Source organism: Saccopteryx bilineata, chromosome 1 (assembly GCF_036850765.1).
Source record: "Saccopteryx bilineata isolate mSacBil1 chromosome 1, mSacBil1_pri_phased_curated, whole genome shotgun sequence".
Lineage (NCBI taxonomy): Eukaryota > Metazoa > Chordata > Mammalia > Chiroptera > Emballonuridae > Saccopteryx > Saccopteryx bilineata.
In genome coordinates, this window is record NC_089490.1 from 114,694,059 (window position 1) to 114,717,070 (window position 23,012).

Below are 23,012 nucleotides of genomic sequence, written 5' to 3' on the forward strand. Positions count from 1 at the left end.
ATGTAGTTTTTTTCTTTTAGGTTTTTTTTTTTTTATTTTTTTTAATTTTTTTATTTTTTACAGAGACAGAGTCAGAGAGAGGGATAGATAGGGACAGACAGGAACGGAGAGAGATGAGAAGCATCAATCATCAGTTTTTTGTTGAGACACCTTAGTTGCTCATTGATTTCTCATATGTGCCTTGACCATGGGCCTTCAGCAGACCGAGTAACCCCTTGCTCAAGCCAGCGACCTTGGGTCCAAGCTGGTGAGCTGTGCTCAAACCAGATGAGCCCGCGCTCAAGCTGGCGACCTCGGGGTCTCGAACCTGGGTCCTTTGCATCCCAGTCCAACGCTTTATCTGCTGCGCCACCGCCTGGTCAGTTAAAGTTTCTCTTTTAACTTTTATTGACTTTAGTGAGAGGGAGAGAGACAGAAACCTCAATCTGTTCTTGTATGTGCCCTGACCAGGGATTGAACCAGCAAACTCTGTGCTTCTGGACCATGCCCTAGATCAGTGGTCCCCAACCTTTTTTGGGTCACAGACAGGTTTAATGTCAGAAAATATTTTCACAGACCGGCCTTTAGGGTGGGACGGATAAATGTATCATGTGACCGAGACAAATGTCAAGAATGAGTCTTAGACGGATGTAATGGAGGGAATCTGGTCATTTAAAAAAAAATAAAACATCGTTCAGACTTAAATATAAATAAAACAGAAATAATGTAAATTACTTATTCTTTCTCTGCGGACCAGTACCAAATGGCCCACAGACCGGTATCGGTCTGCGGCCTGGGGGTTAGGGACAACTGCCCTAGACAACCAAGCTGTCCAGCCAGGGATCTGCGATAGATCTTTCAACTCTCTCTCACCCCCTGTGCTAGTCTGGGTGCTCTTCACCTTCTGCCTGCAGCGCTCTCTTAATGTGACCCCCACCTCCGGTCTTTCACCCTGGAGTCAACCTATCCCCTGCCCCATAGCCACAGGTCTCATTCTGAAATGCAAATATAATTCTAACAAACACATTATATTTACCATGTGCCAAACACTCTTCTGAGTTTTACAATATTAACAGTTTATTATACATATATTCATTCAATGACTTCTCCCTCTTTGACATGATTTATTCAGTAAGTCATATTTTTATGGTATAGGGTTCACATGAAAGGCCTTTAAAATACAATGGAAAGTAAGAACTGGTAGGCCTAGCCTGAATGTAATGCATACACTGTCTCATTCTGTGTGTGAATGCATGGGTGTGTTTACATATAAAATACACTATGGGGCCACTGGATAAATCCCATGAGCCCTTTAGTTTCGATACCCTCATCTGTAAAATGGGGAAAATATCTTTTAAAGTCATTCCCCAAGATTATAGGGTAGATGAATTAGTGATTAAAGCATTCTGTAAAAAAAATATCATGCAAATCAACAGCATTAGGCATTCTTATTCATTTTATGTGCTTTTAAATAGAAAGCTTATAAAACCAACCCATTCAAAAAGCAAGAAAAGTAACCTTTTCAAATTCTATTTTGAAATGTTTTAAAAGGTTTGCCATGCAGTGTCAGTTCATAATGCTCTGGGGGAAGTGCATCATCTCTGGGGATAAGACTGAGTATGTTCTTAGCAATAAGTAACACCTCTAAATTTTTCTAACATCTACATGATAATCCTGAAGGAAAATAATTATTTTTCTTCATCCCTTAAATTTAAAACTTAGTTAAACCAATATTTTAACTTTTGAGTGAGAAGCAGGGGAGGCAGAGAGACAGATTCCCACATGCACCCCAACCAAGATCCTCCTCGCAAACCCCCTACTGGGCTATGCTCTGCCCATCTGGGGCCACTGCTCCATTGCTCAGCAACCAAGCTATTTTAGCACCTTAGCTGAGGCCATGGAGCCAATCCTCAGCACCCAGGGCCAACTTGCCCAACCATTCAAGCCATGCTGCAGGAGGAAAAGAGAGAGAAGTGGGAGGGGAAGGAATGGAGATGCAGATGGTCGCTTCTCCTGTGTGCCCTAACAGGGAATTAAACCTGGGACGGCTTCCACATGCTGGGCCGATGCTCTACCACTGAGCCAACTGGCCAGGGCCTAAGCCATATTTTCAATAAGACTCTTATTGTGTACCATAAATAGTAGTACCTTTAAACCTAAGTTTTAAATAGTTCTTTTCTAACTATATCATGTTTATACATTATCAGGAACTCAGAGGATCTTGGGGTAGAACATTCATTTATTTATTCCATGAAACACTCAAAGTTTAAATCAGTAGGAAGTAATTTTAACCAAAGAATTGTACATTTTCTTCCCACACATCTCACTTTGTATTAAGAAATGATGTTGTGATCCATTTCACTACAATATTACAAAATATTTACAAGAAAATATTAAAAATAAACACAATAGGCAAGATGGGGTGAAATAAACGTGTTTTTTTTTTCCCAGTGCCCAGAGCACAAAAGAGAATCAAAACAAATAAGTAACAAAGAACCCTGATCACAAGTTTCCAAACAATTGGTGAGAGGAAGAAATGGGATGAAAACGGTGGTGTGACCGGGTATGGGATGTTAGCAGAACTGCCTCAGTAACTAACCTATTCTGAGTGAAATATCCTCTCATATGCAGTGAATTCTGAACCAGGCTAAACTTTAAGATGTTCCTTCAAGTGAAATTAGAAAATACCCTGACAAAAAAGTAGCTCTTTTTGCCTAAGTTTCCTAAGAGCCTCTTTCTCCACGAACCATTGATGCGAACAGAAGTGTGTTCAGGCAGCAGACGCTGTCACAGCAGCCCTTCCATCTCTTTCATAAAAGCCTCATACACGTCATCCTTAGTCTGTACTGAGATGGGAACAGAGGGACCAGATTTGGGGGCTGCTTTGGCAAGAGGCACAGCAGAATCATCCTCTGACTTTCTTTGGGGAGCAGCAGTCGCCCCTTTATTCTCCCGCCGGACCCTCAGTGCAGTGGGCACGAATCGAGTAATCTCTGCCTTGGGATTAGTGATCTGTGGCTTGGCACTGATGGTTGCCGTGGCTTTCTTCTCAATGGTGGCTGCGCTCGTGTCATCCGCCTTGGGTCGCTGAATCAAGTTGGGTGGTGCACTTAAAACTCCTGGGTTGGGCAAGGGAGCCGGTGGGAAAAGCCCAGGTGGGGCAGGTCCAAGTGGAGGCACCAGAGGTGGGCGCATCATGCCAGGACGAGGTGGAGGGATACCTAAATGAAGGAGAAAACAGCCCAATGACCACAGGAACTAATAAAGTGTAACTGTGATTAAGGATGTTAAAACACAGGCTGACAACTTTTAAAAAATAGACAATTTACATAAAATAATCTGAAATCATGCTGCTTGCCATTTGAAACTTGAATGTATTCTGGTAGTAAGGAGTAGTTTATTATACCTAATCATAATATGTCATCATTCCTGGAAAAGAATTCAGGTCCCTCTAATGGTTCAGACATACCATCATCATTTTACGAAGAACAGCAGGTTTAATTTTCTTTAAATGCCACTTTTAAGATTGAATATCAAATACCAAGTTTTATGAAATCTAAGATGCTATGGTTTATAAAAAGTCATAGCTACTCCATATACAACTATGAGAGAAAAAAAATTTCCAAGCTGGGGGTTTAATAAAAGACTTTCAGAATGTTAAACTGGGACAGTTAGTGTAGTAAACCAGAACTATACTTGCCATACATAATGAGGCAAGAAATTTGCATATCTACATTGATACTGGATTGAGAGAAATCTCCCTTGTGATTTTAAACTTTAAGTTGGTACATATGCAGATGTATGGAATCACTACAATGATAAGTAAAGACCTAAAAATAATTCCTCAAGTAGAGTATTTAATCCAAAGTGGTCTCTGGCTGGGAAAAGTCTCTTGAATAATGGGCAGAATCAATGCAGATATTCTATGGAAGAACTCAAGTTCAACCCACGCTAATAGTAATTTAAAAACACCGTTTTAAGATACCCCTCCATTTCACATTATTGAAATGTGAAAATACATCCCAGAGCAAATCAAATATACAGGGTGGAGCAAAAGCAGGTTTACAGTTGTTTGTATGGAAAATAATACAATAATTAATAAATTATACCACAAAAATAAACTCTACTCCGTGAACTCACCACTCTAAACTTACATCTCCCCCCACCCTGCACAGCAGACAAATGTTTGTTATGGAAATCTGAAGCTTTACCTGGAGGTGCAGGGGGAGGTAGCCGTGGCGGGGGTCCCCGAGGAGGAGGGCCAGGAGGCAGGCCTGGAGGTGGCCCTGGGGGAGGGCCAGGGGGCCTGCCTGGTGGTGGACCTGGAGGTAAAAGTCGGGGTAAAGGCCCTCGGAGTCCTGGCATTCCAGGCGGTCTCAGGAATGGAGGAGCTCCTAAAAAGAGAAAAATGATAAATTAATGTCGAACAAATATATAAAAAGTAGTAATTATGCTATAAATCAATCACGGGTCTGACAGAAATTTCATGTCGGTCTGCGAAAAAGTTAAAAACCACTGGTGTGGCCTTAACCTGTGCTAGCGCAGTGGGTAAAGTGTCAACCTGGAAACGCTGAGGTTGCTGGTTCAAAACCCTGGGCTTGCCTGGTCAAGGCACATTATGGGAGTTGATGCTTCCTGCTCCTTCCCCCTTCTCTCTCTCTCTCCCCTCTCTATAATGAATAAATAAAATCTTAAAACAAAAAAACCCCACTGGTGTGTGTGTGTGTGTGTATAAAGGTAACTCAAATTTACCATTTTAACCTAAAATTAGGTAACTTCAAAAACTGACAAAAATGTGTGGAAGCAGAATTCCAACAAATATCTGAGCACCAGAGCTATGGCCCTGCATTTCCTACAGCTCTCCTCTTCATCTCCCAGCCCTGACTGAAGGGACATACAATTGCAGCTCTGTGGGGCTGGAAACAAACGAAGATGGAAGAATTCTTAAATGGTTCCAACATGAGATGAAAATGAAATAAAGTGCTTCAACGATTTCCTGAAACTCATTATGAGAAAGACAAGGAGCACTCAGAATGACATAAGATAGGTCATTTTGCTTTGGACCAATGGGAAAAGGATGAACTCAATTGAAGAAAACTTAATTGGCTGTAAAGAAGGAACAAAATCATGAAGAGCCAAGAAGTTCTGTTTATTGTAAATCAACTTTTTATACTTTTAAGGGAAGACCTGATTAACACCTATCACTTGCCACTAACTAAAAGATTATGCTGACATCCAATAATCCCCAAACCAAAGGACAGGAGATAGTATTTACTGTGTCCTAGTCCCTCTGGCTACTAATTTTGAATAGTCTAATTGTCATTAAATAGTAGTACTAAAGAAACTCAGTTACAGACTCCAGTTTCTGCCTGCTAGAATCAGAATTCAAGAATTCTGAAAAAGAAAGCTAGAAGCCTGACCAGGCGATGGCACAGTGGACAGAGCACCAGGCTAGGACGCAGAGGACCTAGGTTCGAAACACCAAACTACTGGCTTGAATGCGGGGTTGTTTGCTTGAGTGTGGGATCAGACACGACCCCCAGGTCACTGGCTTGAGCCCAAAGGTCGCTGGCCTGAAGTCCAAAGTTGCTGGTGTAAGCAAGGGGTCACTCGCTCTGCTGTAGCCCCTGCCCCCCGTCAAGGCACATATGAGAAAGCAATCAATGAACAACTAAGGAGCTGCAATGAATAATTGATGCTTCTCATCTCTCTCCTTCCTGCCTGCCTGTCCCTCTCTTTGTCTTCCGTCTCTATCACACACACAAAAAAGAGCTTGAAGAAAAAGATGGTTGTCAGATACACTGTCAGCTGTAAACAATGCTAGAAGAATAAGCCAGTGCACTCGTCCTTTAAGAAGCCTTGATTTCTTAGGGAACTGCACGGGGAAGAAACAAGAAAACATAAATGTTACTGATCTATTTTGGAATGACTTCACTCTAACTACGTATAGCCTTAGCTGTTTATTCATAACATGTAAATGCTTACCTGGAGGTGGTCCAGGAGGAAGGCCTGTAGGTGGCCCAGGTGGACGTAAAGGTGGGGCAGGAGGTGGTCCAAGAGGAGGTGGTCCTGGCATGGGAGGTGCTTGAATCTGTGAAGGGGGAACAGATTGTGGGGCAGCTTGTTGCTGCGAAGACGTGCCATCAGAGAGGGATTCCTCTTTATGTTGTTTTTGTGATTGTTCTTCTGCTTCCGAATCATCAGAATCACCTTCCTCATCGTCCTCTGAAAATTCCTCTACTTCCCGACCCTCTTCAGGGATTTCTTGACCTGAAATAAATTTTAAACCAGGTAAATGGAGTTAAGTTTTTATAGACGGTTTGAGTAATGCCTGAAGAGACATGCTCAATAAATGCTTTCTTAAAATTAACAACCAGTCTTCTTCAATACAATACTTGAAATGTAGAAGAATAAAATAGTATTCCACTCCGCCATAGTGTAGCATAATGGAACAGGCTTTAGAATCAGACAGACCTGGACTCAAATGCCAGTTCAGTCACTTACTTAGCATGTGTGACTTTGGGCACCTTCATGTCCTCAAATCTTGCCTTTTATAAAACAAGAATTTATTACTTATTTCCGGATTTCTGGGACACTAAATAGGAAAACGTGTGTAATGCAACTGGCATGAGGAAATACCGAAAGGAAATTCACTGTTTCCTTGCCTTACCTGCCATTCGAAGCATCATGGCTTGAAGAGGAGTCAGCTCCTTAATGTTCTTCTTTTTCTTCCTTGATTTCCCAGGCATATCTGCAAATCGTACACTCAGACCTAAGGGGCCAGAGGACGGGGGGAGGGGTGAATTGGCATCAACAAAATTCAGTAAATGCTTACTATATAACACATACTATAAATTACTGGACACGATTGCTGCCTGTGGATTTCCTGAAAAACATAGCAGAAGGTAAGTGCATTAAGAGGTAGTCATATTCACGTTAGTAATAAAGTGCCAACTGGTGGTAACTATATGCTATGGTAATTTAAAAGCTGTAAATTAAAAAAAATACTTCAAGAATACTAATAACATCTTTATACCATTAAAACTGAACACCTAGCTAAAAATAATTTTTTAGAAGAATATAAGTTACTAAAATTGTTCAAGCGATAAGACCAGAATAAATAAAAATGAAATGAAAGCAAAAGATGTACTCACTAAAGGCACCTGGCTGAAATAATTTTACAAGAAAATTCAGCCAAACATTATGTTACAGAAATTTTCTGTAGATTGGCACAAGGAAAGGATGGAATACTATCCTTTACGAGCATAATACTGATATAAAAACTCACATACTGGCCAATATAAAATATAAGTAAATTGAATCTGACCGTGTTTAAAAGAGAGAAAAACAACAACACTGTAAACACTTAAGACTGGTCCCAAAACTCAAGATGGTTTAACATCAGAAAAGCCATAATGCAATTCATTACAATAAACAGCTTAAAGAAAAACCATAACAACACCCCAACAGATGCTTAAAGCTCTGGGCAAACTAGGACTAGAAAGGAACTTACCTGACTGAAAGGCTATTTGCTAGATGCTTTTCAACATCATACTAAATGATGCAATGTTAAGGGCATTCTTATTTGGTAACCATTTGCAAAAGGACAGAATTTTCATGTGGACAGGGCATTACTTTTGTTTACTCTGCATACTGAATGTCTGCAAAAATGCCTTGCATATAGTAGAAACTCAATAAATTTGGCAGAATGAATGCAGATAGGATAGTCATTTTCAGCAAGTGTGCACTGGTGAGTACATGTTAAAAAAAAACTTGTCACACAAAGATGAGGCAAAGACCACACAGTCCCAGAAGTAAGGGAGTTGCTGGGGCTCTGATGGTTTCCTACTTTCTAGTTCTAACTCCTATACAAGGGTCCTCTGTAACTTTTCATTACCAGCTCTCTTTAGCTACCCTTTTAAACTAGCTTTTTTATTTGCAATCGTATTTCTTTTCTTTTTTCTTTTACTCATACGTGATGAGGCAGAGTCCTGTATGCACCCTGACCAGGATCCACCTGGCAAGCCCCCGCTACAGGGCGATACTTTGCCCATCTGGAGCCACTGTTCCGTTGCTCAGCAACTGAGCTATTTTAGCATCTGAGGCAAGGCCATGGAGCCATCCTCAGTGCCCCGGGCTACCTTGCTCGAATCAGTAGGGGAAGAGAGAGAGATAAAGAGAGAAGGGGGAGGGGTGGTGAAGCGGATGGTCACTTCTCCAGTATGCCCTGACCAGGAATTGAACCCGGAACTTCCACACGCCAGGCCGACATTCTACTGTTGGCCAACCGGCCAGGGTGCAATCATACTTATTAAAAAAAAATTTGTCATCATAAATACTAATATTGTTAGTATTATTGATACATAAATACTGAGTTATAGGCTACAAAAATAATTCTAAAAGAAGCTCCAAGACTACTGGGGTGTGACACATGATATATTTTGTATTGCTTAGTACCTATTACAATGGTTATAATTCTTCTGATGACTGTCATAACTACTTTTCAAAAGTACATGAAACTCAGTCTGAATTTATGAGAATCAAACACATAACACACATTATGGATATGTTTCCATTAAGTCATGACTTCACTCAAAGGCATACCTGCACAATTATGGTTGTGGTTCATGTAATATACCATGATCACATATAATTTAAAGGGCTTCAAATGTAGACATTTAAACAGACTTATTAAAAAACAACAATGCAAAACATGGTTTTCTTAATATAGGTATGTGGTTATTCTTTTTATCGCACACCTATCCATGAGAGAACATCTTTAAGCTGTTGAATAGCCATTATCTCCCCCCCGCAAAGTGACACTACTTAATTTTAACATCCATTAGTACTCACTATGTGTCAAGAACTTTGAAACTGCTGATATAGAGATGAATATAGCTATGATCCTTCCTTTCAAGGAGCTCGCAATTATTTTGCATTAATAAATCAGGATCTTCAGCTTGTGTCCTATTTATTGATCAATACTGTGGAACTTTCATCTGCACATACCTGATTTTTTTTCTTCGTTGTTGTTTCTTTCGTTATCATCACGGTGCACAAATTCATCCCCGTCACTTTTTCCATCTGACCCGTCAGTGTCGCTGTCATCAGTACTGTCATCATGCTTATCCTGATCCATGTCCTCAGGATAGCCGCCATCTTCACTGGTGCTGGAGAGATCATCATCATGACCCCGCTGAGCTACAAACAAAGGAGGGAGCAAGGAACAAGTAATATGACTGGCTCCTCAATGTCACGGTACCCCGAAACACAATTATGCCATCATGTAACACAGTAATTGTTTTTAAAGTGGCTGTGTAGATCTCAGTTATTCAGAGAGCCTGACAACATTTTCATTTGATAAGTTTAAAAGATTCAAATTTTAAAAAAATTACACTTAGCTACATGCAAACACGCAGACACAATCACTGTGACTATGTACGAAACAATACAGTCTGTTGTCTGTGACAATAAAGCTACAAGGGAAACAGGTGTCCAAGGCTTAGGGAATTGGTGATAAGTAATATTTCTAACAACAGCCCAATTTAAAATACAATAAACATCTGTTATGTATGATGCTTTTACTTGGGGAGAGCCTATGACTTATCCACCTGTTAGTGTATATATGGTATCTCATTTATTTCCCAAGTTCTGAGGGTAGTGAACAAGACATAAAACAGGGCCAAAATAAGAAATGACAGTGTAAAGGTTGTAAGAGCAAAAGGACAGTCACTCCTTACCAAGTTCAGGACTATATAACATGTCTTCATCCCGCCGACGAGGGGGAAGGTCCAGGGCAAAGCCCACTTTACGGCCATACATTTGCAAGACCTGAGGAGGAGGTGGGCCAGGGGGCGGACCTGGAGGTTTTCTGCCAGGGGGCAAGCGTGGAACACCATGTCCAAGAAAAGGAAGAATAGAAACTGTCCGAGTTGGAGGTCTGTAAAGAAAATTTTACAGGAATTACGTTAACAGAGGTATTTACTGCCTCTTCTAAACAATTTTCAAGGGATTTAAAAATTTTATATTTAATCCAATGAGGCATTGCTTATGTTCATATTATCTTTCAACTCCCATTGCATTAATTTTGGCTTTAGTCAGGTGCTTTTTTTTTTTTTGTGATGAGGACAGACAGGAAGGGAGAGAGATGAGAAACATCAATCCTTCATTGTAGCTCCTTAGTTGTTCATTGATTGCTTTCTCATATGTGCCTTGACTGGGGGGCTACAGCAGAGCCCCTTGCTCGAGCCAGCGACCCCGTGCTCAAGCCGGCAGCCTCAGAGCCTTGAACCTGGGTCCTCCACATCCCAGTCTGATGCTCTATAGACTGTGCCACCGCCTGGTCAGGCAGAAGGTGCTATTAATACATGCTATTTGATGATGCTACTACTTACCCATAGGCTGAGGTTTTCTTAAGGATGGAGGGTGGCTGGGCCCCAGGAAGCGGAATGTCCTGGATCAAGATGTTGGAAGGAGCATGCGGCATATCTGGCAGAGGAATACTCTCCACTTCCACATGCTGAGCGTTCTGAAACACAGAGTCCACAGTAGGTAAGAGGAATCCACAAGTTCAACTCTAAAACTTCACTGTCGGCCGTTTCATAACCTGCATTTGCTTTTCAACTGACATAAATATCACAAAACAAACCCCTAAGAATAACAAGCCTCATCAGTATTTCCAGTCTGTCAATGAGTTGAAAGAAATCTATCTCCTCTAAAAGAACCAAACCCCATTGTTTTTCTCCCCTCTAATATCTAGTAATTCTTTAATTCTTTTTGGTTTTGGTTTGAAATAGGTACTATTTAGAGAAGTTCACCTAATACGTGAGCCACCCTACTTAATATTCTGGATGACAAACACCACATATCAATTAACTCAGCACATTCCAGCACAGAGACTGGGCTCTACCTTGGATGAATTTCTGCCATGCAGTAAGTAGCTGCATGACCAAGAGGGTTATCTCAGTTTCCTCTTCTGTAAAAGGGATCCATACATCTTACTTTATAAAGATTATAGCATTCAGGGTTTTTTAAATTTTTTTAACAATTCTGATGCAAAATTTACAATGACGTACAAATTCAATGAGTTCTGAAATGCGTCTACTTTGCATTCATTTCCACTGTCAGTCCCTAACAGTATCCCAAAGAAACTGCTGCTGCAAATTTTGACTGTTTTAACATTTCATTTACTTTTTGTTATTTATTTATTTATTTATTTAATTTCTTTTTGTATTTTTCTGAAGTGAGAAGCCCGGAGGCAGAGAGACAGACTCCCGCATGCGCCCGACCAGGATCCACCTGGCATGCCCACCAGGGAGTGACGCTCTGCCCATCTGGGGTATTGCTCTGTTGCAACAGGAGCCATTCTAGCACCTGAGGTGGAGGCCATGGAACCATCCTCAGCGCCCAGGCCAACTTTGCTCCAATGGAGCCTTGGGTGCAGGAGGGGAAGAGAGAGATAGAAAAGAGAACGGGAACAGTGGAGAAGTAGATGGGTGCTTTTCCTGTGCCCTGGCCAGGAATCGAACCCAGGACTTTCACATGCCAGGCCAATACTCTATCGCTGAGCCAACTTGCCAGGGCCATGCTCTAACATTTTATACAAATGGAATCATAACTACAAAAGAAGTTCAGTATTTTTTTGAGATTTAAAAATACCTGAGCCATTTCCAGTTTTTGGCTATTCCTGTGATGGATTAAATTCTCTTATGTATGTTCAGTTTGATAAGATTGCCAAGAGGGTAAAACTCAATACCAGGAAGACAAACAATCCAATCAAAAAATGGGCGAAAGAAATGAATAGACACTTCTCCAAAGAGGACATACACATGGTCAATAGGCATATGAAAAAATGCTCAACATCACTAATCATTAGAGAAATGCAAATTAAAACCACAATGAGATATCACTTCACACCAGTCAGAATGGCGCTCATCAACAGAACAACACAGAATAAGTGCTGGTGAGGATGTGGAGAAAAGGGAACCCTCCTGCACTGCTGGTGGGAATGCAGACTGGTACAGCCACTGTGGAAAACAGTATGGAGATTCCTCAAAAAATTAAAAATTAAACTGCCTTTTGACCCAGCCATCCCACTTTTAGGAATATACCCTAAGAACACCATAGCACTGTTCCAAAAGGAGAAATGCACCCCCATGTTTATGGCAGCATTGTTCACAATAGCGAAGATTTGGAAACAGTCCAAGTGTCCGACAGTGGACGAGTGGATTAAAAAGCTTTGGTACATATATACTATGGAATACTACTCAGCCATAAGAAATGAGGACATCGGATCATTTATAACAACCTGGATGGACCTTGGTAACATTATACTGAGTGAAATAAGTAAATCAGAAAAAACTAAGAACTATATTATTCCATACATAGGTGAGATATAAAAATGAGATTCAGAGACAAGGACAAGAGGGTGGGGTTATGGAGTGGGGGGGGAGAGGGGTGGGGTTAGGGGAGGGGAGGGGCACAAAGAAAATCAGTTAGAAGGTGACGGAAGACAACTGGACTTTGGGTGATGGGAATGCAGCATAATCAAATGTCAGAATAACCTAGAGATGTTTTCTCTGAACATATGTACCCTGATTTATCAATGTCACCCCATTAAAATTAATTTTAAAAAAAGTGTATTAAAATTAAAAAAAAAAAAAAGACTGCCAAGAGGAAGAGCTCTGACAATTAATTCTCCCATTAACAATTTTAAGGGCAAATCTAAATATAACCTTCAGTTTTTCTTTCAAAAGAAACCTGATTACCTTAACAGCATCAAAATATTGGCTAAGTTGAGCCCTCTTCTGCTCATATTCTACTTCCAGCTTTCTCAGTTCTTTGTAAATATCTGGATTCTCTTTTTCATACAGCCGTAGAATACGTTCAAAGGTTTCCCGCAACTTTTTGCGTTTGTCTTTCAGCACCTTCTCATTTAACTGTGGCTGTTGCACTGGGTTGAACTCTGAGAAAAAAAGTATAGATTATGAAATTAAACACAAACAGGTCACATCATTTAGGTTATCAATAAACTATATCATTTCATAAAAAAAGTTACATGCTAAAATGTGGAAACTAAACAACATACTTTAAAAAAATGAGTCAAAGAAGAAATAAGCGTAGAGATCAAAAGACATTTACAGACAAATGAAAATGACAATACATCATAACAATCTATGGGATACAGTAAAAGCAGTGATAAGAGGGAAGTTCATATCACTTCAGGCCTTTATGAACAAACAAGAGAGAGCCCAAGTGAACCACTTAACTTCACACCTTAAGGAACTGGAAAAAGAAGAACAAAGACAACCCAAAATCAGCCGAAGAAAGGATAATAAAAATCAGAGCAGAAATAAATAAAATAGAGAACAGAAAAACTAGAGAAAAAATTAATAGAACAAGGAGCTGGTTCTTTGAAAAGATCAAAAAATTGACAAACCCTTGGCAAGACTTACCAAGGAAAAAAGAGAAAGGACTCATATAAACAAAATCCAAAATGAAAGAGGAGAAATCACCACAGATATCATAGATATACAAAGAATTATTGTAGAATACTATGAAAAACTTTATGCCACTAAATTCAACAACCTAGAAGAAATGGATAAATTCCTAGAACAATACAACCTTCCTAGACTGAGTCAAGAAGCAGAAAGCCTAAACAGACCAATTAGTAGGGAAGAAATAGAAAAAACTATTAAAAACCTCCCCAAAAATAAAGGTCCAGGTCCAGACGGTTATACTAGTGAATTCTATCAAACATTCAAAGAAAACTTGATTCCTATTCTACTCAAAGTCTTCCAAAAAACTGAAGAAGCAATACTTCCAAACATATTTTTTGAGGCCAATATAACCCTCATACCGAAACCGGGCAAGGACAGCACAAAAAAAGAAAACTACAGACCAATATCTCTAATGAATACAGATGCTAAAATACTGAACAAAATACTAGCAAATTGAATATAACAACATATTTAAAAAATAATACATCATGATCAAGTGGGATTCATCCCAGAATCTCAAGGATGGTTCAACATACGTAAAACGGTTAACGTAATAGACCATATCAACAAAACAAAGAACAAAAACCACATGATCTTATCAATAGATGCAGAAAAGGCATTCGATAAAATACAACACAATTTTATATTTAAGACTCTCAACAAAATGGGTATAGAAGGAAAATAACTCAATATGATAAAGGCCATATATGATAAACCATCAGCTAATGTCATATTAAATGGCACTAAACTGAAGGCTTTCCCCCTTAAATCAGGAACAAGACAGGGTTGTCCACTCTCTCCACTCTTATTTAATGTGGTGCTAGAGGTTCTAGCCAGAGCAATCAGACAAGACAAAGAAATAAAAGGCATCCATATCGGAAAAGAAGAAGTAAAGCTATCATTTTTTGCAGATGACATGATCCTATACATCGAAAACTCCAAAGAATCTACAAAAAGATTACTAGAAACAAGCCAATATAGTAAGGTCACAGGATACAAAATTAACATACAAAAGTCCATAGCCTTTCTATATGCCAACAATGAAACATTTGAGAATGAACTCAGAAAAATAACCCCCTTCAGGATTGCAACAATAAAAAATAAAATACCTAGGAATAAACATAACAAAGACTGTAAAGGACCTATATAATGAAAACTACAAAGCATTGTTAAAGGAAATTGAAAAAGATAGAATGAGATGGAAGAATATTCCATGACAATCAAAATAGCATGGTATTGTCAGAAAAACAGACACTCAGACCAATGGAACAGAATAGAAAGTCCAGAAATAAAACCACATATATATGGTCAAATAATTTTTGATAAAGGGGCCAATAACACACAATGGAGAAAAGAAAGCCTCTTCAACAAATGGTGCTGGGAAAACTGGAAAGCTACATGCAAAAAAATGAAACTTGAGGCCCTGGCCGGTTGGCTCAGCGGTAGAGCGTCGGCCTGGCGTGCAGGAGTCCTGGGTTCGATTCCCGGCCAGGGCACACAGCAGAAGCGCCCATCTGCTTCTCCACCCCTCCCCCTCTCCTTCCTCTCTGTCTCTCTCTTCCCCTCCCGCAGCCGAGGCTCCATTGGAGCAAAGATGGCCTGGGCGCTGGTGGGGATGGCTCTGTGGCCTCTGCCTCAGACGCAAGAATGGCTCTGGATGCAACAGAGCAACGCCCCAGAGGGGCAGAACATCGCCCCCTGGTGGGCATGCCGGGTGGATCCCTGTCGGGCGCATGAGGGAGTCTAACTGCCTCCCCGTTTCCAACTTCGGAAAATTGAAAAAAAAAAAACCAAAAAGAATGAAACTTGACTACAGTTTGTCCCCTTGTACTAAAATTAATTCAAAATGGACCAAAGACCTAAATATAAGACCTAAAACAATAAAGTACATATTAGAAGACATAGGTTCTAAACTCATGGACCTTGGTTTTAAAGAGCATTTTATGAATTTGACTCCAAAGGCAAGGGAAGTGAAGGCAAAAATAAATGAATGGGACTACATCAGACTAAGAAGTTTTTGCTCAGCAAGAGAAACTGACAACAAAATAAACAGACAGCCAACTAAATGGGAAATGATATTTTCAAACAACAGCTCAGATAAGGGCCTAATATCCAAAATATACAAAGAACTCATAAAACTCAACAACAAACAAACAAACAAACAATCCAATAAAAAAATGGGAAGAGGATATGAACAGACACTTCTCCCAGGAAGAAATACAAATGGCCAACAGATATATGAAAAGATGCTCATCTTCATTAGTTATTAGAGAAATACAAATCAAAACTGCAATGAGATACCACCTCACACCTGTTAGATTAGCTATTATTAACAAGACAGGTAATAGCAAGTGTTGGAGGGGCTGTGGAGAAAAAGGAACCCTCATTCACTGTTGGTAGGAATGTAAAGTAGTACAACCATTATGGAAGAAAGTATGGTGGTTCCTCAAAAAATGAAAATAGAACTACCATATGACCCAGCAATCCCTCTACTTGGTATATATCCCCAAAACTCAGAAACATTGATACGTAAAGGCACATGCAGCCCCATGTTTATTGCAGCATTGTTCACAGTGGCCAAGACATAGAAACATCCAAAAAGCCCTTCAATAGAAGACTGGATAAAGAAGATGTGGCACAAATACACTATGGAATACTACTAAGTCATAAGAAATGATGACATTGGATCATTTACAACAAAATGGTGGGATCTTGATAACATTATACGGAGTGAAATAAGTACTCAGAAAAAACCAAGAACTGCATTATTCCATACGTAGGTGGGACATAAAAACGAGACTAAGAGGCATTGACAAGAGTGTGGTGGTTAGGGGGAGGGAGGGAGAGGGGGAGGGGCACAAAGAAAACTAAATAGAAGGTGAGGGAGGACAATGACTTTAGGTGATGGATATGCAACAAAATTGATTGACAAGATAACCTGGACATGTTTTCTTTGAACATATGTACCCTGATTTATTGATGTCACCCTAGTAAAACTAATAATAATAAAAAAAGAATTCCCCCCCAAATAAAATAAAAAGCATTTACTGATTAAAAAAAAAAAAGAAAAAAAGTTACATGCTAAAAATTTTAAAGGGAACAAGACTCCAGATAATATTCTTCAATTCCTTAAGAACTGCAATAGAGACTTGTGAGAATTCCACCCTTTTAAGATGGCCATTAATTTCACCTTCCTTTCTAAATGTCACCTAATTAATTTTCATCATCACTGTAATAAAAATCACTTTGCACTCCTGTATGCCAATGACTTGATCTATTTAAGCTTCGGCCAGAGAGACAGAAGGTTCAGACTACACTAGCTCTGTCATTTAATTTTGAGATCTTGGGCACTTTATTTGAACTCTCTTATTTTCACCTTCTTCATCTGAAAAATGGGGACATCAACCACCTCACAACAAAGATCTGATGATTAAATGGGATCATAAAAAATCCTGCGGTGTCTGGCTCATTTCATAACTATTATTTTTATAACGGACTGGTGTTCTTTGTCTAGCTACCATCTAACCATCTCTTCCCATGTGTTCAACATGGGCCTTAATTTTAAGTCAATCATACCTCTCCTCCTTCACCCTGACTCAGAGATCAAATGGCACATGATCCAAACTGGGACCAGATCATGTCTGAGGTTTTAAACGTACATATGGGAGAGAAGCTCTTACAAGCAGGGTGAAATTTACGTAGAGCTGTCTGTGGCCTCCTCTCCCAGCCACCACTCCACCCCACATACATAGCCTACCTCCTGCCCCAACTTCGTCAGCAGCATGCCAAATGAAGTCCTAGACACAGGACCAGACAGACGACTCTGATAATGACATCTGGGTTTTCAAGGCCAGCTGCCCTCCAGGGATTTCCTGATTATGGGAGTCAATGTATACTCTTTTCTGCTTACACTAGTTTGTACTGAGTTTATAAATTTTAATTAGAGCACTGAAAATATTCCCTTCTTTTTCCTTAATTATTCTCCTCCCTAAATCCCATTAACTATTACCTTTGCAATTTATTCAAAACCAGAATGTACAGTCTTATACCACAGTATTCCTAGTGTGATCAAATCACATAGATCAATTTAGGATCATTTCATGGGTAATATCCTGATATTCTAAGGACAGCATTTGTCCTCACTGGAATTTAGACCAGAGGCAACAAGTGGATCAGTTACAGCTGAACTGGGGACGATCTGGCATCATGCAGCCTGACCTAGCACTCTTGCCCAGGTTAGCGCACAGCTCTGCTGCACTACTTTCCAAAGCTTACAAGACTGCAGCCCCATACCACTGGGGTTTTCGGAACCCATTCAATGCATCACTGAGGAGAGCCACTGTACCTTTTTCACTTACTGTTTTTGGGGAAATCACTGAAACCTTTTGGACACATTTGTAAACAAAACTTGAAAGAATTGCTTTAATATGTAATAAAAAAAAGTGGCAGGAGCCAGTGGACAGAATTGGCAAACTCGATAGCTGGAAAGCACATAGGAGTGAACTAGACTATTTAGTTTCTACACGTTCAAACACTTCTAGTAGAAAAAGAAAAATTAACCCCCCCCCAAGTTATAATGTTAATAGGTATTTGTGAGTTGGGATAAAACTCCCAGTGGCAGCATCACATACGATTCTCTATCTACCTTAGAAGCAAGGAAAGACAACATGCTGGTACCTTGTGTAATTCCAGTTATGACAAAGCAGTGATATTGAAGATGCTCATAAAGAGACTGAATACAATTAATTCTATAAAATGTGAGAAAAGGGAGGGAGTCCTAATATGGTGTTCAATACTAAGTATTTGATGATTTCTGCTACATCCTTACTAGGTAGTCAAGTATCTTTGGATCTTCTCATTGGAAAAAAATGGGAAACCGACAGACTCACGATGGCCTAATAGCTTTACGTGATAGTTGCCAACATTAAAAACAAGACACACAAAAAACTCTAAGGTGATTTCAGAAGCCAGATTGCTGTCCTCTCTTGAAAAATAAGCTGGCCAAAGTGGGTGTTTATCACCTCATAACAATTTGCTCAAGCTAGTTGATGGTTTCTCTTATTCTGGATGAGATCTTTGGTTCACAGTAACTCCCCACCATTCCATTTTGTCTTTCTGATATTAAAACTAAATTCAAGTGCCAAACTCCACCATGCTTTATGATTACAATTTTTTTGCCTGTGCTGCCTCATTCATTATCTGCCTGCCTGCCTGCCTCTGTGTATCAGACCATTATCCTTGCTATAAAATCCAGCCTTATAATAAATTCTTACCCATTTCATCCAATTTCTCCATGTCCCGGATAATCTGTTTGGGATCCTTCATCTTCAAAACCGCAGCTCGTACCATCATGCGCTGCTTTTTGTTCTAAAAAAGAGAGCAGTATTTATGTCAAGAAGTCGGACACTCCTGAGTTTTTATTTCAATTTGCTTCAAGAATCTAAACTGAGGTTGGACTTCCTGGTTTCTGATGACTTATTTCAACCACCAGAAACAGAACTATGTAACTTTTTACTCTCAAAATGTTTCAACTTTAGACAAAAAGGTAAATAAATGTTATTTATTAGATGTGCTTTTTGAGGCAAGTATTTGTGAGACTTAAAGCAGTTACTAAACACATTTTAAGTTCTTTTAATAAACAAAAGTTTCAGTTAAATTCTAAAATTATATACCAGAGAAAAGTTTCATAGTATTTAATGCTAAGCAATGCTAAAAGAACACACAATTGGACACAAGTAAATATATAAGCTTTCTCAATATGTTAAGGTATGATAATGAAAAGTAAACCCTTCCTTATTCTGGAAAGATCTTTGTCACAATCTCTACAGCCACATAACCAGAAAAATGAACATAGAAAGCTATTTAGTATCACATTTATTTTCATTCACTAATTCAGTAGCTTTTAACAAAGGAGTATGTTTTAATAAGGAAAAAAAGTTACTTCCAAAAGTATTTAACTCACTGGGAAAGGTAATCAAGTAAACAATGCTACAACCACCCATTGAGAGCTTATCTGAAGGTTATTTAGTTCAATTTCCAAGTACAGATGGTCCCCAATGTAACTATGGTTTGACTTAATGACTTTTTGACTTTACCATGGTGCTAAGGTCATGCGCATTCAGTAGAAACTGTAATTCAAATTTTGGTCTTTTGCTCGGCTAGCCAAATGCAGGATGATAGTCTCTCATGATGCGGGACAGCAGTGAGTTGATTTTGGCCAACTGTAAGCTAATATGAGTTCTGGGCATATTTCAGGGAAGGCAGGCTAAGCTATTCTGCTTGTTCGGTTAGATGTATTAAAAGCATTCTGACTTAAGATATTTTTAACCTATGATGGATTTACTGGGACTTAACAAGAACCTCATCTTATATCAAGGAGCATCTGTATGGTGTTTTGGATTAGTAAATTTTATGGCCTATTGTAAGAAGCATAAAGTATATTTTCTGGCAAATAATTGGTCGTTATTTTGAAATATATTAATCCCAAATGATAAGATGTGCCAAACAACATGTAGAACTAATGTGACGCATCTGAAGCCATACCTTCTTTAATTCTCTCTTCCGGGCTTCTTTTCCTGAGAGAGAGAAAAAAAGAATATAAACCTTTCAAATTGTGGCCATTATTATAGCATTTTCCTCAGCATGAATAACTCATATTGTGGGTGGCTATCTTGTACACTGCAGAATATTCAGCAGCATCCCTGGCCTCTCCCTACTAGACGCCACTAGCACCCATCTAATGTTATCAATTAGAAACGTCAACAATTTTTTGTTTTCTTAAGAAGTAATTAGAAAGCCAAAGGAAAAAAATATGCCATTAATATTAAACAAGAACTTGCAAAACTAATTTGTTAAAAATTTCAACTACAAGAAGAAACCTTTAAGCCAATTCTACTTTGCAGGTCAATCAAATTAGAAATACAGGCGTGAATTTTTCTGCATGTTAATCATCTGTCCATAAGAACACTGGGTAACTTCATATAACTGACTCCTAGCACTGCCAATCTTATAATTAAGACATCATAAAATAGATTCCCGAATGCTTGTAATTTTTACTACTTCTCTTCTTCATCATCCACATTATTGGACACTTACGGGCTTGGTCTGTGGGGTTCATAAATTTTCCACTCTTGGTGGATGATGTAGATCTTCGTCCCATGTTGACAATCTGTATGGTTCACTTGTTCATTAAAATAAAACAACCCAGTATCAATGCAAGAATGTCCAAACCTGTAGAAAATTTAGATAAGAGTATATTAGAGCTTATTTGAGCCAAAATGATGCCCTACCAGGCAGTTAATATCTCAAAAATGTTCGGCTAGCCTGGACTGTGGTGACATAGTGTATAGCGCATTGACCTTGAACGCTGAGGTCGCTGGTTCGAAACCTTGGGCTTGCAGGATCAAGGCACATACGACAAGCAACAAGCAAGCAATGAACAACTAAAGTGAAGCAGCTATGAAACAATACTTCTCACTCCCCCCTCTCCTCTCTGTAAAATCAATAAAATAAAATCTTAAAAAAAATGCTCAGATGACAGCTTTGCAGTCGCTTTTATACCCATGTGGAGGCAGTAGAATGATTACACTAAATGGGAGAAAGCAAGGGGAAGATGTCTATGATTGGGTTACAGGATAATTATAAAGATTATGTAGTCCCTTGAAGGTCCTTAAGCCTCTGAGGGATTGGAAAAAGAAGCATTTCAAGTGTTACCCTAGATGCACGAAATGATGAGTAGAGCTTCTCTAATGAAAAGATAAACTCTTTACTAGGGAAGTTACAAGGCCAAGGTAAAAATTTTAGTAGTCCATACATTGATATCTTTCCTTCTTTATAAAGATTTCATCAAGACATTGAGTCACTGCCTCTTTCAGCAAGTGTTCAATTGCTATGACTTCTATTAAACACTTCAAGGCTGTTCCAATGACAACTAATTTACCCTGTGAAGGGTTTCCTTTTCAGAAAATCTGGCTGGGGGTGGGGGTGGTGTATAAGGGGGATAAATGGTGATGGGCGGAGACCTGACTTGGGGTGGTGAACACACAGTACGGTGTACAGATGATGTGTTGTGGAACTGTGAACCTGAGACCCGTATAATTGTGTTGACCAGTGTCAACCCAATAAATTCAATAAAAAAAGAAAGTAAAAGAAAAACTGGGAGTGGGGGAAATGGGAGGAGGAAGCAAGCACAGTTAATACAAATACAAGCTCTCATATCTTTGGTGGCCCATATCTTTTTCGCTTTCCTGTCTCAATTAAAACCCTTAGGCTCTTGGTTTGATCCACCTTTCCCAAACTGAACCAGAATACGCATTACAGAAAAATTTTTACAGAGGTCACCGGAGACTTAGTCTGCACAAACTACCCCCCCCCCCCCAAAGCAGAGGCGATAGGATAATAGGGACACAAAACCATGTGGGAACACTAAACAGCCCAAGAAGCTCCAGTGGGACGGCGCCCACTTCTACCAGCGGCAGCAACTGCCGAAACCACAGAGACGGCTGACCCTGACTCGAGGTGCACACAGCAAACCCAAGGCACCTACCAATCAAGGTGGACAGATAGGAGGCGGTGCCAACCGACCCGGGCGAAGTCAGCCGCTTCACCGCGCGGCGCCGCCCCAGGCTCGGGGACCCCCCGGCAGTCCGCGACCCGGGAGACCTCCACCGCGGCCTGAAGAGCGGGGCTAAGGGGCCTACCGTCACCGAGGCAACCGCGCGGGCCCCAGGCGGCCAACGGGAAGAAGAAGAATCCGATCGGAACAGTCGCGCACACTCACACTTCTGCTGGGCTCTAGGTCTGCGAGAAGCTGGCAGGAGACGATTCCGGGCCTCTTTTACTGCGCAGGGGCCTTCACCTCTGCGGCCGGTGAGCTAGCCAGCAACCGCCATCTAGAAACCTCGCGCCCCTCCACCGTCCCTACGTCACTTCCTATCCCTGCGGGCCCAAGATCTCAGCGTTTCTCCGCCCGGGAAATACAGACAGTAACCGAGACCTCCAGGACCGGAGCCTAGTCCGCTCCAATCCAGTACCGATTGGTTGGTTATCTGCCAAGAGCCCGCCCTAATATTACGCAGTACAAAATCCACGTTGACCGACACTTATATAGGCTAATCGAAATAAGGAAAAGAAGCAACTCGAATATATGATTGGCTGGTGAAAAGACGGCTCCGCCTCTGGGCCGGATACATTCTACCTAATTCCGGGTTCTTAAATTATTGCGCCGCGCTAGTCCAGCGAGTTTAGTTTAGTAGGTATCTTGCGCTTATGAAGCCTGCTGGATTTGTATAAATTAATTTTTTGGGAGTGTCTGAAAGAAATCCCCGAATAATATTTGCTACTGTGTGGTGTGCTTTGCTAGCGTCTTGTCCGTCTGAAAGTGCAGTAGCTGTTTATGAACACACTGAACGTTTGTAGATCTGAGCAGGTCAGTGCCTGTATTGGAGTCCTGGATTGTTCATCTATGGCAGTGGTTCTCAACCTTTCTAATGCCGTGACCCCGCAATACAGTTCCTCATGTTGCAGTGACCCCAA

General features: G+C 40.2%; 1 protein-coding gene across 3 annotated transcripts; it reads right to left on the reverse strand.

Moving 5' to 3' along the window:
- Positions 1–2,651: 2,651 nt before the first annotated feature.
- WBP11 (WW domain binding protein 11) lies at positions 2,652–22,458 on the reverse strand. 3 transcript variants are annotated; one of them, XM_066264538.1, is made up of 12 exons: positions 22,258–22,458; positions 20,574–20,708; positions 20,022–20,053; positions 18,752–18,845; positions 12,747–12,943; positions 10,374–10,507; positions 9,720–9,919; positions 8,989–9,180; positions 6,650–6,751; positions 5,965–6,249; positions 4,191–4,373; positions 2,652–3,200 (listed from the first exon to the last, which is right to left on the reverse strand). In XM_066264538.1, the coding sequence occupies exons 2-12, from the start codon at positions 20,635–20,637 to the stop codon at positions 2,767–2,769; spliced, it is 1,917 nt and encodes a 638-aa protein (XP_066120635.1). In that variant the 5' UTR covers positions 20,638–20,708; positions 22,258–22,458; the 3' UTR covers positions 2,652–2,766. The 3 variants fall into 3 exon arrangements, with proteins under 3 accessions (XP_066120635.1, XP_066120636.1, XP_066120637.1); XM_066264539.1 differs by having other exon boundaries at positions 22,178–22,458; XM_066264540.1 differs by lacking the exon at positions 22,258–22,458 and adding an exon at positions 22,024–22,171.
- Between the last annotated feature and the right edge of the window lie 554 nt (positions 22,459–23,012).